The sequence below is a fragment of the Pseudophryne corroboree genome, chromosome 5 (assembly GCF_028390025.1).
Source record: "Pseudophryne corroboree isolate aPseCor3 chromosome 5, aPseCor3.hap2, whole genome shotgun sequence".
NCBI lineage: Eukaryota > Metazoa > Chordata > Amphibia > Anura > Myobatrachidae > Pseudophryne > Pseudophryne corroboree.
Window position 1 is genome coordinate 193,758,804 of NC_086448.1, and position 13,414 is coordinate 193,772,217.

Here is a 13,414-nt window from a genome sequence, read left to right on the forward strand (position 1 = left end):
GAGGGAGATTTATCAACTCTTGGAAAGAGAGAAAGGGGAAAGGGATAAATGTACCAACCAATCAGCCTACATTATTTTACAGACAGTACTAACTATTACAAGGATAGACTTTTCTCCTTTTTTTTTTTTTACTTTAACCCTTTATGGCCCACTGAAAGTTTCCGGGGTATATCAGAGATAACACTGGTAAAGTAGACGAATGAGGCCCTAAGTATGGTTTGGTCATTTAGACCCAATGTCCATCCTAATGGACAATGCTTTGCTAGTGTTGTAGCTCACACACCAAAACATTGCAATTCATTCTAATTTGATATTTTGGTACTCTAGCAACTCCTATTACTATTTGTATAACAATTTTGCCAAAACTCGATTGATAAAGTACGTTTTACTTGTAAAGCGGCATACACGCCTTATGACGACCTTTCTGTGCGAAACCATCTTTCAACCTCGCAGCGACCATTAAAAACACTTAACGGACGATTTTTCCCTTCAAAACTGTTAATAACATTGTTTTTTAAAACGTATTTTATTTCATAAAGTTTAAAAAGTATTTTTCTAAATATTTAAACATTATATTATGCACATCTGCAGAATGGATCTCCTCATCAAAAACGGGGGGACAGGATGGGACGGCGCGGTCGCATGAAATCTGACCATGCCAGTTAAGTGGTTAAAAGTCGCTGCTGCCATCTGCCAGAACATTTTTACAGTATTTTCGTACATTTAAATCGAAATTGGGATTTGAGTGGCAACCCTCGTCACAATACAGTGATTGCAATAAATGTTTTAATAATGTCCATTTAAATAGACAAGGGGTCATAAAGGGTTAATGATAATAATAGTTACAAAAAAATAAGATTTTACTTACCGATAAATCTATTTCTCGTAGTCCGTAGTGGATGCTGGGGACTCCGTCAGGACCATGGGGATATAGCGGCTCCGCAGGAGACAGGGCACAATAATAAAAGCTTTAGGATCAGGTGGTGTGCACTGGCTCCTCCCCCTATGACCCTCCTCCAAGCCTCAGTTAGGATACTGTGCCCGGACGAGCGTGCATAATAAGGAAGGATATTGAATCCCGGGTAAGACTCATACCAGCCACACCAATCACACCGTTCAACCTGTGATCTGAACCCAGTTAACAGTATGATAACAACGAAGGAGCCTCTGAAAAGATGGCTCACAACAAGAATAACCCGATTTTTGTAACAAAACTATGTACAAGTATTGCAGACAATCCGCACTTGGGATGGGCGCCCAGCATCCACTACGGACTACGAGAAATAGATTTATCGGTAAGTAAAATCTTATTTTCTCTGACGTCCTAGTGGATGCTGGGGACTCCGTCAGGACCATGGGGATTATACCAAAGCTCCCAAACGGGCGGGAGAGTGCGGATGACCCTGCAGCACCGAATGAGAGAACTCCATGTCCTCCTCAGCCAGGGTATCAAATTTGTAGAATTTAGCAAACGTGTTTTCCCCTGACCAAGTAACTGCTCGGCAAAGTTGTAAAGCCGAGACCCCTCGGGCAGTCGCCCAAGATGAGCCCCCTTCCTTTTGGAATGGGCTTTTACCGATTTTGGCTGTGGCAGGCCTGCCACAGAATGTGTAAACTGAATTGTATTACAAATCCAGCGAGCAATCGTCTGCTTAGAAGCAGGAGCACCCATCTTGTTGGGTGCATACAGGCTAAACAGCGAGTCAGATTTTCTGACTCCAGCCTTCCTGGAAACATATTTTTCAGGGCCCTGACAACGTCAAGTAACTTGGAGTCCTCCAAGTCCCTAGTACCCGCAGGTACCACAATAGGTTGGTTCATGTGAAAAACAGAAAACACCTTAAGGAGAAATTGAGGACGAGTCCTCAATTCTGCCCTGTCAGAATGAAAAATTAAGTAAGGGCTTTATATATGATAAAGCCGCCAATTCTGACACACGCCTGGCTGAAGCCAGGGCTAATAAAATATCTCACATGGAAGGTGACGATGCTAAGTCCACAGTGGTGAGTGGTTCAAACCAATGTGACTTTAGGAAACTCAAAACAACATTGAGATCCCAAGGTGCCACTGGGGCACAAAAGGAGGCTGTATATGCAGTACCCCTTTTACAAACATCTGAACGTCAGGCACTAAAGCCAGTTCTTTCTGGAAGAAATTCGACAGGGCCGAAATTTGAACCTTAATGGACCCTAATTTTAGGCCCATAGACAGTCCTGTTTTCAGGAAATGTAGGAAACGACCCAGTTGGAATTCCTCTGTAGGGGCCTTCTTGGCCCCACACCACGCAACATATCTTCGCCAAATGCGGTGAAAATGTTTTGCGGTTACATCCTTCCTGTCTTCGACCAGGGTAGGGATGACTTCATCTGGAATGCCCTTTCAGGATCCGGCGTTCAACCGCCATGCCGTCAAACGCGGCCGCGGTAAGTCTTGGAACAGACAAGGCCCCTGCTGGAGCAGGTCCTTTCTTAAAGGTAGAGGCCACGGGTCTTCCGTGAACATCTCTTGAAGTTTCGGGTACCAAGTCCTTCTTGGCCAATCCGGAACCACGAGTATCATTCTTACTCATCTCCCTCTTATGATTCTCAGTACTTTTTGTATGAGAGGCATAGGAGGGAACACATACTCTGACTGGTACATCCACAGTGTTACCAGAGCATCCACCGCTATTGCCTGAGGGTCCCTTGACCTGGCGCAATATCTAGTTTTTTGTTCAGGCGGGACGCCATCATGTCCACCTTTGGTTTTTCACAACGGTTTACAATCATGTGGAAGACTTCCCAATGAAGTCCCCACTCTCCCGGGTGGAGGTCATGCCTGCTGAGGAAGTCTGCTTCCCAGTTTTCCACTCCCGGAATGAACACTGCTGAGAGTGTTATCACATGATTTTTCGCCCAGCGAAGAATCCTTGCAGTTTCTGCCATTTCCCTCCTGCTTCTTGTGCCGCCCTGTCTGTTTACGTGGGCGACTGCCGTAATGTTGTCCCACTGGATCAATACCGGCTGACCTTGAAGCAGAGGTCTTGCTAAGCTTAGAGCATTGTAAATTGCCCTTAGCTCCAGTATATTTATGTGGAGAGAAGTCTCCAGACTCGATCACACTCTCTGGAAATTTTTTCCTTGTGTGACTGCTCCCCAGCCACTCAGGCTGGCATCCGTGGTCACCAGGACCCAGTCCTGAATGCCGAATCTGCGGCCCTTTCATAGATGAGCACTCTGCAGCCACCGCAGAAGAAACACCCTTGTCCTTGGAGACAGGGTTATCCGCTGATGCATCTGAAGATGCGATCCGGACCATTTTTCCAGCAGATCCCACGTAAAGGTTCTTGCGTGAAATCTACCGAATGGGATCGCTTTGTAAGAAACCACCATTTTTCACAGGATCCTTGTGCAATGATGCACTGATACTTTTCCTGGTTTTAGGAGGTTCCTGACTAGCTCGGATAACTCCCTGGCTTTCTTCTCCGGGAGAAAACATCCTTTTCTGGACTGTGTCCAGAATCATCCCTAGGAACAGTAGACGTGTCGTCGGAAAAAACTGCGATTTTGGAATATTTAGAATCCACTCGTGCTGTCGTAGAACTACTTAAGATAGTGCTACTCCGACCTCCAACTGTTCTCTGGACCTTGCCCTTATCAGGAAAGCGTCCATATTTCTTTTAAGAAGAATCATCATTTCGGCCATTACCTTGGTAAAGACCCGGGGTGCCGTGGACAATCCAAACGGCAGCGTCTGAACTGATAGTGACAGTTCTGTACCACGAACCTGAGGTACCCTTGGTGAGAAGGGCAAATTTGGACATGTAGGTAAGCGTCCCTGATATCCAGTGACACCATATCGTCCCCTTCTTCCTGGTTCGCTATCACTGCTCTGAGTGACTCCATCTTGATTTGAACGCTTGTATGTAAGTGTTCAAATATTTCAGATCTCACCTAGCCGTCTGGCTTCAGTACCACAATATAGTGTGGAATAATACCCCTTCCCTTGTTGTAGAAGGGGTACTTTGATTATCACCTGCTGGGAATACAGCCTGTGAATTGTTCCCAATACTGCCTCCCTGTCGGAGGGAGACGTTGGTAAAGCAGACTTCAGGAACTTGTGAGGGGGAGACGTCTCGAATTTCCAATGTACACCTGGGATACTACGTGTAGGATCCAGGAGTCCACTTGTGAGTGAGCCCACTGCGTGCTGAAACTCTTGAGATGACCCCCTACCGCACCTGAGTCCGCTTGTACGGCCCCAGCGTCATGCTGCGGACTTGGCAGAAGCTGTGGAGGGCTTCTGTTCCTGGGAATGGGCTGCCTGCTGCAGTCTTCTTCCCTTTCCTCTACCCCTGGGCAGATATGACTGGCCCTTTTGCCCGCCTGCCCTTATGGGGACGAAAGGACTGAGACTGAAAAGACTGTGTCCTTTTCTGCTGAGATGTGACTTGGGGTAACAAAAGGTGGATTTTTCAGCTGTTGCCATGGCCACCAGGTCCGATGGACCGCCCCTTTATACGGCAATACTTCCATGTGCCGTCTGGAATCTGCATCACCTGACCACTGTCGTCTGGCAGATATGGACATCACATTTACTCTTGATGCCAGAATGCAAATATCCCTCTGCGCATCTCGCATATATAGAAATGCATCCTTAAAATGCTCTATAGTCAATAAAATCTTGTCCCTGTCAAGGGTATCAATATTTTCAGTCAGGAAATCCGACCAAGCCCCCTCAGCGCTGCACATCCAGGCTGAGGCGATTGCTGGTCGTAGTATAACACCAGTATATGTGTATATACTTTTAGGATATTTTTCAGCTTCCTATCAGCTGGCTCCTTGAGGGCTGCCGTATCTGGAGACGGTAACGCCACTTGTTTTTATAAGCGTGTGAGCGCCTTATTCACCCTAAGGTGTGTTTCCCAACTCGCCCTAACTTCTGGCGGGAAAGGGTATACCGCCAATAATTTTCTATCGGAGGAAACCCACGTATCATCACACACTTCATTTAATTTATCTGATTCAGGAAAAACTACAAGTAGTTTATTCACACCCTACATAATACCCTTATTTGTGGTACTTGTAGTATCAGAAATATGTAACACCTCCTTCATTGCCCTTAACATGAAACGTGTGGCCCTAAAGGAAAATACGTTTGTTTCTTCACCGTCGACACTGGAGTCAGTGTCCGTGTCTGTGTCGACCGACTGAGGTAAATGGGCGTTTTTACAAGCCCCTGACGGTGTCTGACACGCCTGGACAGGTACTAATTTGTTTGCCGGCCGTCTCATGTCGTCAACCGACCTTGCAGCGTGTTGACATTATCACGTAATTCCCTAAATAAGCCATCCATTCCGGTGTCGACTCCCTAGAGAGTGACATCACCATTACAGGCAATTGCTCCGCCTCCTCACCAACATCGTCCTCATACATGTCGACACACACGTACCGACACACAGAACACACACAGGGAATGCTCTGACAGAGGACAGGACCCCACTAGCCCTTTGGGGAGACAGAGGGAGAGTTTGCCAGCACACACCAAAAACGCTATAATTATACAGGGACAACCCCTTATACAAGTGTTTTCCCTTATAGCATTTTTATATATGTAATCATATCGCCAAATAAGTGCCCCCCCTCTCTGTTTTAACCCTGTTTCTGTAGTGCAGTGCAGGGGAGAGCCTGGGAGCCTTCCTCACAGCAGAGCTGAGCAGGAAAATGGCGCCGTGTGCTGAGGAGAATAGGCCCCGCCCCCTTTTCGGCGGGCTCTTCTCCCGGAGTTTGTGAGATCTGGCAGGGGTTAAATACATCCATATAGCCTCAAGGGCTATATGTGATGTATTTTAGCCATAAAAAGGTATTATACATTGCTGCCCAGGGCGCCCCCCCCAGCGCCCTGCACCCTCAGTGACAGTTGGTGACTGTTGGTGAAGTGTGCTGACAACAATGGCGCACAGCTGCAGTGCTGTGCGCTACCTTATGAAGACTGAAAGTCTTCTGCCGCCTGTTTCTGGACCTCTGGACCTCTTCAACTTCGGCATCTGCAAGGGGGGTCGGCGGCACGGCTCCGGGACGAACCCCAGGGTGAGACCTGTGTTCCGACTCCCTCTGGAGCTAATGGTGTCCAGTAGCCTAAGAAGCAAATCCATCCTGCACGCAGGTGAGTTTTCTTCTCTCCCATAAGTCCCTCGTAGCAGTGAGCCTGTTGCCAGCAGGATTCACTGAAAATAAAAAACCTAACAAACTTTTATTCTAAGCAGCTCAGGAGAGCCACCTAGATTGCACCCTTCTCGTCGGGCACAAAAATCTAACTGAGGCTTGGAGGAGGGTCATAGGGGGAGGAGCCAGTGCACACCACCTGATCCTAAAGCTTTTATTATTGTGCCCTGTCTCCTGCGGAGCCGCTATATCCCCATGGTCCTGACGGAGTCCCCAGCATCCACTAGGACGTCAGAGAAAAAGTTTTGAATCAACTGGTAAAAAAATTTTTTTACATGTACTATCATAGGCTGATATTAGTGGTGCAGCGTCAAGAATTATCTGCATTTCACTAATCTCAGCAAATCTCTTTTATGCAGGAAGCACCAATGTTCACATCACTGTATTCTCCTGCCTAATGACACATGGGTGGGGGGGGATTAAATTGTTTGTGACATCTCCAGCAGGGCTTCTATACGAATGGGCGCCCAACGGAGCAAATCAATTGTTGCTCTGTTCAGGCGCCCATTAGTATAGACGCGCCGGCTTAGGCGTGGAGAGTGGCTAAAGCAGTGGCTACGGCACCCAAACAACGGACTTTGCACACATTTCCTCTTGCAACTCAGATGGCTATGAGACGAAATGTGTCTGTGAAGTTTAATGGGCGCCCGAACAGAGTAACAATTGAATTGCTACATTGAGAGGCCATTAGATTAGACGACTAGCACGGGGGATACCATAAACAAACGAATCACCCCCATACTGCCTTAGTGATACGCTGTAATGCCTTTGGGTAGGGATCCTCATGTCATGGCTTTCCCTAAATGAGTAACTATCAATCTGACCATTTTTTTTTTGCATACTCCTGAATACATACTCCTGAATTTTGCATACACAGAGTACCCCAGGAGTTATCATACCCCAGGTTGAGAACTGCTGGGCTACAGTATAGCTGGTATGTAAAATTCTTAAGACTCAAGGGGGTGACTCGTATGGCTTAGACTGGAGTCTCCATAATAGAGTGTTTCCAAGTGACATCTAGGTAATAACTGATAATAAAAAAAGAGCAATTAGCAATTTTTTCACTACCGTCATCTGCACAGAAACATACAGTGTTAATTTACTACAGAACCTTGTGGTTGAATATGATAAAATGAATAAACATAGTCCTACGTTTGTGGAAGGGAGGACAGTACCATACCCAGATAGTGCAAGTGCACTTAGATTTAACCTAAGACACATGGGGTGCAATTCAATTGCAGGCATGATAATTAATGGACACCCCGACAGAGAGATTCAATTGTTTAGGGCGCCCATTAATTATCACGCTTGTCAAAACCAATTAGATCAAGCTTTGCCACGTATAGGGGCTAACTCCTGGTTAGGCTGCCCAAACAGCCACTCGGGTGCCCAAACCAAAGTTTATGCAATTTTCTGCTCACAACCTCAGGAGGCGGTGAGCAGAAATGTGTTCACCAGCGGCACTTGCGCCGGCAGGGCAACAATTAAATTGCTTCGTCAGGTGCCATTCTAATGGCAGCCATGGGGGAAAATAATTGAATTCCCCCCATGCAGCCCACTTACTGATAAAACTGTCACCAGTTTAAAGAAATGATTTTGCTCAAATATTAAAATAAATCCACTCATGCACCAATGCTGTTTACTTTCTCTTGTACTTCAAATAAGCAGAGTTGAAAGGAAGGTAAAAATGACTGAAATGTTCTATAAAGTGCTCGCTCTCACACTGTCTGTTGGTATCACTCTCTCAGGCAGTGATCCAGCTGTATAAATAGATAAGCTTTTTTTTGCTTGTGTCATGCCAAATGACCTCATGATTCTTTCCCCAGGCTGCATGCTTTATTTACCAAGTGACGGCTTTTGTAAGATGCCGCTTCCCAGCGAGTTGAAGGGTAAAATTTAAAATGCCACTTGCAGTCAGTGTAAAGCACGGCATGCTTTACACCAGGGGTTGGGGAACCTGCAGCCCTCCAGCTGCTGTTGAACTACACATCCCAGCATGGCCAAAATAACAAAACTGTAGCAGGGCATGCTGGTATGTGTAGTTCAGCAACAGCTGGAGGGCCAAAGGTTCCCCACCCCTGCTTTACACCATGGGTCTTCAACCTGTGGCCCTCAAGCTGCTGTGTAACCACACATCCCAGCATGCCCTGCCTTAGTGATATGCTGTGATACCTTTGGGTAGAGATCTCATGTCATGTTTTAGCATGCCTTAATAGCAAATCTGTGGCAGGGCATGCTGGGATGTGCATTTCCACAGCAGCTGGAGGGCCACAGGTTGAAGACTTGTGCTTTACACTAAAGGGGGTACACACGGAGCGATGCTTAGAAATTAAGTACACATCGCTTTGTGTGTAGAGGTGCCGGCGACAGCGATGCGCAGCCCCGTGCGTCGCTATCGCCGGTGCTAAATTGGGCACAATCTAGCACATTGCTCATTTCACCGCTGGTTGAAATGAGCGGCCCCCCATCCTGTCCCCCCACCCAGCACACATCGCACTGTGCTGAGCGGGGGGAGAGATGTGTGCTGAGCGGTCTGTGCTTGATCGCTCAGCACACATCTCTGATCACATCTCCCTGTGTGTACTAGGCTTAACTTGGAGTGACATTTTACATTTTCACCTCCAACCTGCTGGGAAGCAATGGCTTACAAAAGCCGCCACTTAGTAATTAAAGCCCTATTTATGTACCTGTAATTGGGTGCTGAGGATTGTGTGTGTGTGTGTGTGTGTGTGTGTGTGTGTGTGTGTGTGTGTGTGTGTGTGTGTGTGTGTGTGTGTGTGTGTGTGTATATATATATATATATATATATTTATAATAGAAACAGAGGAAAAATGGCGCCCAGTGATTTGCAAATACCTTTATACACAGACTGTTGCTTAACAAGTTTCGCAATCAATATTTATACAAGTTTTTTAAAACATATAACGGACTGTTCTTTTCATATAAATTTATTAAAACAATTATACAGAAACATGAAGTATGTCCATCATTATTACATATACATTATGATGTAATTTCTCCTACATAGATCCATCAATGGGATATAGAGGAAAGAAGGCAACTTTTCTGTTGTATCCTTATTCTTCCTCATTAAATATTCGGAGATAGCATCAACAAGAAATATGGTAACCCAACGCGTTTCGTCTAGGAACTAGACTTCATCAGGGGTGCGTCTTAGATAGCAATGTCTATCCAAGAAAGTAATAAGCCTAGATCATTGGCCGAATCGGTTCATACGTGGGCTTCAAAACATCAATGAGGCGTGAAATAAGAGCATGAATTCAGCCTCGTGAATCTGGTAACTCAGATTACAAAGAGCTCAAAATGGAAGCATTCGTATGAAAAAAAAGGGGAATCAGCAACTTCATGCACACATGGAAGACCTCAGAAGTCAAAATAAAGGTGAAAAAAGCAGAAATATATACAGAGTCCTTATGGTATCCTATGGATAGGATACCTTCCAAATAGTGATCAGCAGTGAGCCAGTAATCATACTGGCTCACTGCTGATCACTATTTGGAAGGTATCCTATCCATAGGATACCATAAGGACTCTGTATATATTTCTGCTTTTTTCACCTTTATTTTGACTTCTGAGGTCTTCCATGTGTGCATGAAGTTGCCGATTCCCCTTTTTTTTCATACGAATGCTTCCATTTTGAGCTCTTTGTAATCTGAGTTACCAGATTCACGAGGCTGAATTCATGCTCTTATTTCACGCCTCATTGATGTTTTGAAGCCCATGTATGAACCGATTCGGCCAATGATCTAGGCTTATTACTTTCTTGGATAGACATTGCTATCTAAGACGCACCCCTGATGAAGTCTAGTTCCTAGACGAAACGCGTTGGTTTACCATATTTCTTGTTGATGCTATCTCCGAATATTTAATGAGGAAGAATAAGGATACTACAGAAAAGTTGCCTTCTTTCCTCTATATCCCATTGATGGATCTTTGTAGGAGAAATTACATCATAATGTATATGTAATAATGATGGACACACTTCATGTTTCTGTATAATTGTTTTAATCAATTTTTATGAAAAGAACAGTCCGTTATATGTTTTAAAAAACTTGTATAAATATTGATTGCGAAACTTGTTAAGCAATAGTCTTTGTATAAGGGTATTTGCAAATCCCTGGGCGCCATTTTTCCTCTATTGCTATATTCTATCTTCTTTGCTCAGTTCCTCCTAACAAGGAACTCAGAGGAACCGGCAGCCCATCCTAGAGATAATTCAATCTAATTGCCTATTCTGAAACCAAATAGCGCAGGAGGAGAGTGTTTGTGGAGTATGTATATATATATATATATATATATATATATATATATATATATATATATATATATATAGATATATATATATATATATATATATAGATATATATATATATAGATATATAGATATATATATATATAGATATATATATATATAGATATATATATATAGATATATATATATATATATATATATATATATATATATAGATATATATATATAGATATATATAGATAGATATAAAAGAATATTAAATAATAATATTTTATCTCACTGGAGGACAGTTTTGATTTGTTAGCTGCCACTTACATTTGTGTAAAGATGGTCAGCTTTCCTTTCTCCTATAATAAAAAAAAACCATAAATCATACAACAAAGTATACCAAAATCTAAAATACCACAATTGTTTTTAAAATACATAAATATTTCACTGTGTCATAATATTACTACTCCGGTATTAAAATAATAATATATATTTACTGTGACACTTAAGGAGGACAGAGGTCATTGATGTTTTACTATCTTTCACAACATATGAGTATTTTAGGTTTTGTTTAACATTAATATATGCTGCCTGCCAATTGTATAAACATAATAAAACTCAGTAACATGTTACAACATTCACACTGTAGCTTGCTATCGCTGAAATAAAATGTATACACTGCATCCAATTATTTCTTCCAGGGGAAACTGCAGTTTTACTGATGCCAAGACTTAAGGTGCATACACACTTGGCATTTTTGCCCAGTGTGTATGCACAGCGATGATGTGAACATCGCTGAAAGGAAAACACACCGAGCGATTTTTGCACGGCCCAGCGCTGTTCACAGGGGTGAACCACTTTCCACGGTAAGGGACTGTGGAATGTGAAAAGTGGTTCACTCGGCCGGTAAATCAGGCCGACGGAAGGTGGTGGCCAGCAATGATGTGGGAGCGCTCTCCGACAAGCCATACACACTAGGAGGTTTTGAGCTCAAAGTAGCTCAAAACACCAAAAGTGAGCTACTGTGAGCTCATAAACGCCTAGTGTGTATGCAAAATTGTACTAGTAGTATATTGTCAATGCATATAGCACCATGTCACTCAAATTTCAAAATGTGGGCTCTTTACATTGAAATAGATCCATGCCACAGAAATTAAATGAGTGCATATCTGAAAATTTAACTGGATAAAGCAACGTGCCACATGTGAAGTAGGACTGTAACAACACTATGGGGTCGTCTATTCATGAAGCAGTGAAAAGAGTGAAGAAGTGAGCCAGTGGAAAAGTTGCTAATGTTCACCAATAAATGTTGAGCTAACACTTATAAAATGTATTCTAGAAAATCATATGTAGCAGCTGATTGGTTGCCATGGGCAACTTCTCCACACTATCCACTGTTTCATGAATATACCCCTACTGCTGTACGGACGGTGTAATGGTTAGAATTACTACCTCACAGCACTGAGGTCATGGGTTCGATTCCCACCATGGCCCTAACTCTGTGGAGTTTGTATATTTTCCCCGTACTTGCCTGGGTTTCCTCTGGGTGCTCTGGTTTTCTCCTACAATCCAAAAATATACTGGTAGGTTAATTGGCTCCCAACAAAAATTAACCCCAGTGTGAATGTGTCGGTGTGTACATGTGATAGGGAAAAAAGATTGTAAACTCCACTGAGGCAGGGACTGATGTGAATGGGCAAATATTCTCTGTAAAGCACTGCGGAATATGTGTGCGCTAAATAAATAACTGGTAATAAATATCTTCTGGCCCTGTGAGGACCCTGATCACACAGCCTATTACATCTAAGGCTACTGAGCATGGCACAATATTTATAGAGGATGTGCGGGCAGACCCGTCTCACAGGCCTGTCACCAGGTAACTCACTGTTGTCATACTATCACATGCCCGTAATACCAGAGGGTTGGTTCTATATCGGAGGGGCTGAAGGGACCTTGTGACGTATTGAGGGGAGGAGCTACGTCACCAGGGGGAGGAGCTACGGGCGAACAGGGTACCCGAAAAGTACCCTCGCGGGCTCGCTTCGCTCGCCACGCTTCGGGCACGGTGGCTCGCTTCGCTCACCACCTAATTACTAAAGGTAATAGTTGGTGGCGTGGATAGTAGAGGAACTATCCCGCTGGCCTAGCTCCTCCCCCTTGCGTCGTAACTCCTCCCCCTTACGGAAAAGGTCCCTTAGCCCACTTGATTCTAGCATCTACCAATACCAGAGGTCACACACACACACAGCACAGGGGCAGAGGCGGGACATATGACTGACGCAGATAAGACCACGCCCCGTTATAGTCCTAACTACGCCAGAGCGGCCTGTACCGGACTGTAGTGTGTAGTAGAACTACGTGTCCCGGATATATTGGACAGCGCCAACACCCAGCGGGCAGCAGCCATCCATGGGTATGCAGTCCCCGGGACACAGCGACATCAAGTCATTCCACATAACACAGCCCATACCTCACCTAGATCAGGGCAGAAGGACGGAGTTTCGGGCGCTGAGAATGACTGGGTGAGGAGAGGCGCGCGCGCGAGAATAACGGACGATCGGTCACACACCCGTCACCCGGTGCTTCCGCGTCCCAGCCGCAGCGATTGTTTTGTCTGTGCTCTGTTCGTCACTTCCGGTCCACGCGAGATCAGCTGAGGGCGGAGGAATGGGTGGGGGTTTGTGTGCTGCTGACTGAGCGCTGTCATATCATGGCGGCGCCCGTGTGTGTCATACACTGGTTATCACACTGACCGGCGCTCGTCTGGTGGTTCTCAGTCTTGTTCCTCAGGAACTCGCGCAGTGCATGTTTCCAGGTCACCTGGCTGAATCAAAAGTGTCACCATGATCTCCTATGGATCTTTTCGAAATGTGTCAGTGAATAAAGAGTGCGCCTGCTAGGTGACATGGAAAACGTGAGCTTTTTGGGGGACCAAGACTGAGAAGCTCTG

At 44.8% G+C, this 13,414-nt stretch overlaps 1 protein-coding gene across 3 annotated transcripts in view; it reads right to left on the reverse strand.

Moving 5' to 3' along the window:
- Positions 1–13,133, reverse strand: part of TAX1BP1 (Tax1 binding protein 1) — a 384,787-nt gene extending 371,654 nt beyond the window's left edge. The window contains exons 1-3 of one of the 3 annotated variants that reach the window (XM_063921980.1): positions 12,940–13,133; positions 11,996–12,026; positions 10,792–10,823 (exon numbers count right to left, since the gene is read on the reverse strand). In XM_063921980.1, coding sequence (XP_063778050.1) covers positions 10,792–10,793 — 2 coding nt within the window. In that variant the 5' untranslated portion in view covers positions 10,794–10,823; positions 11,996–12,026; positions 12,940–13,133. The remainder of the gene's footprint in view (positions 1–10,791; positions 10,824–11,995; positions 12,027–12,939) is intronic. The other 2 variants (XM_063921979.1, XM_063921981.1) reach the window with 2 other exon arrangements.
- Between the last annotated feature and the right edge of the window lie 281 nt (positions 13,134–13,414).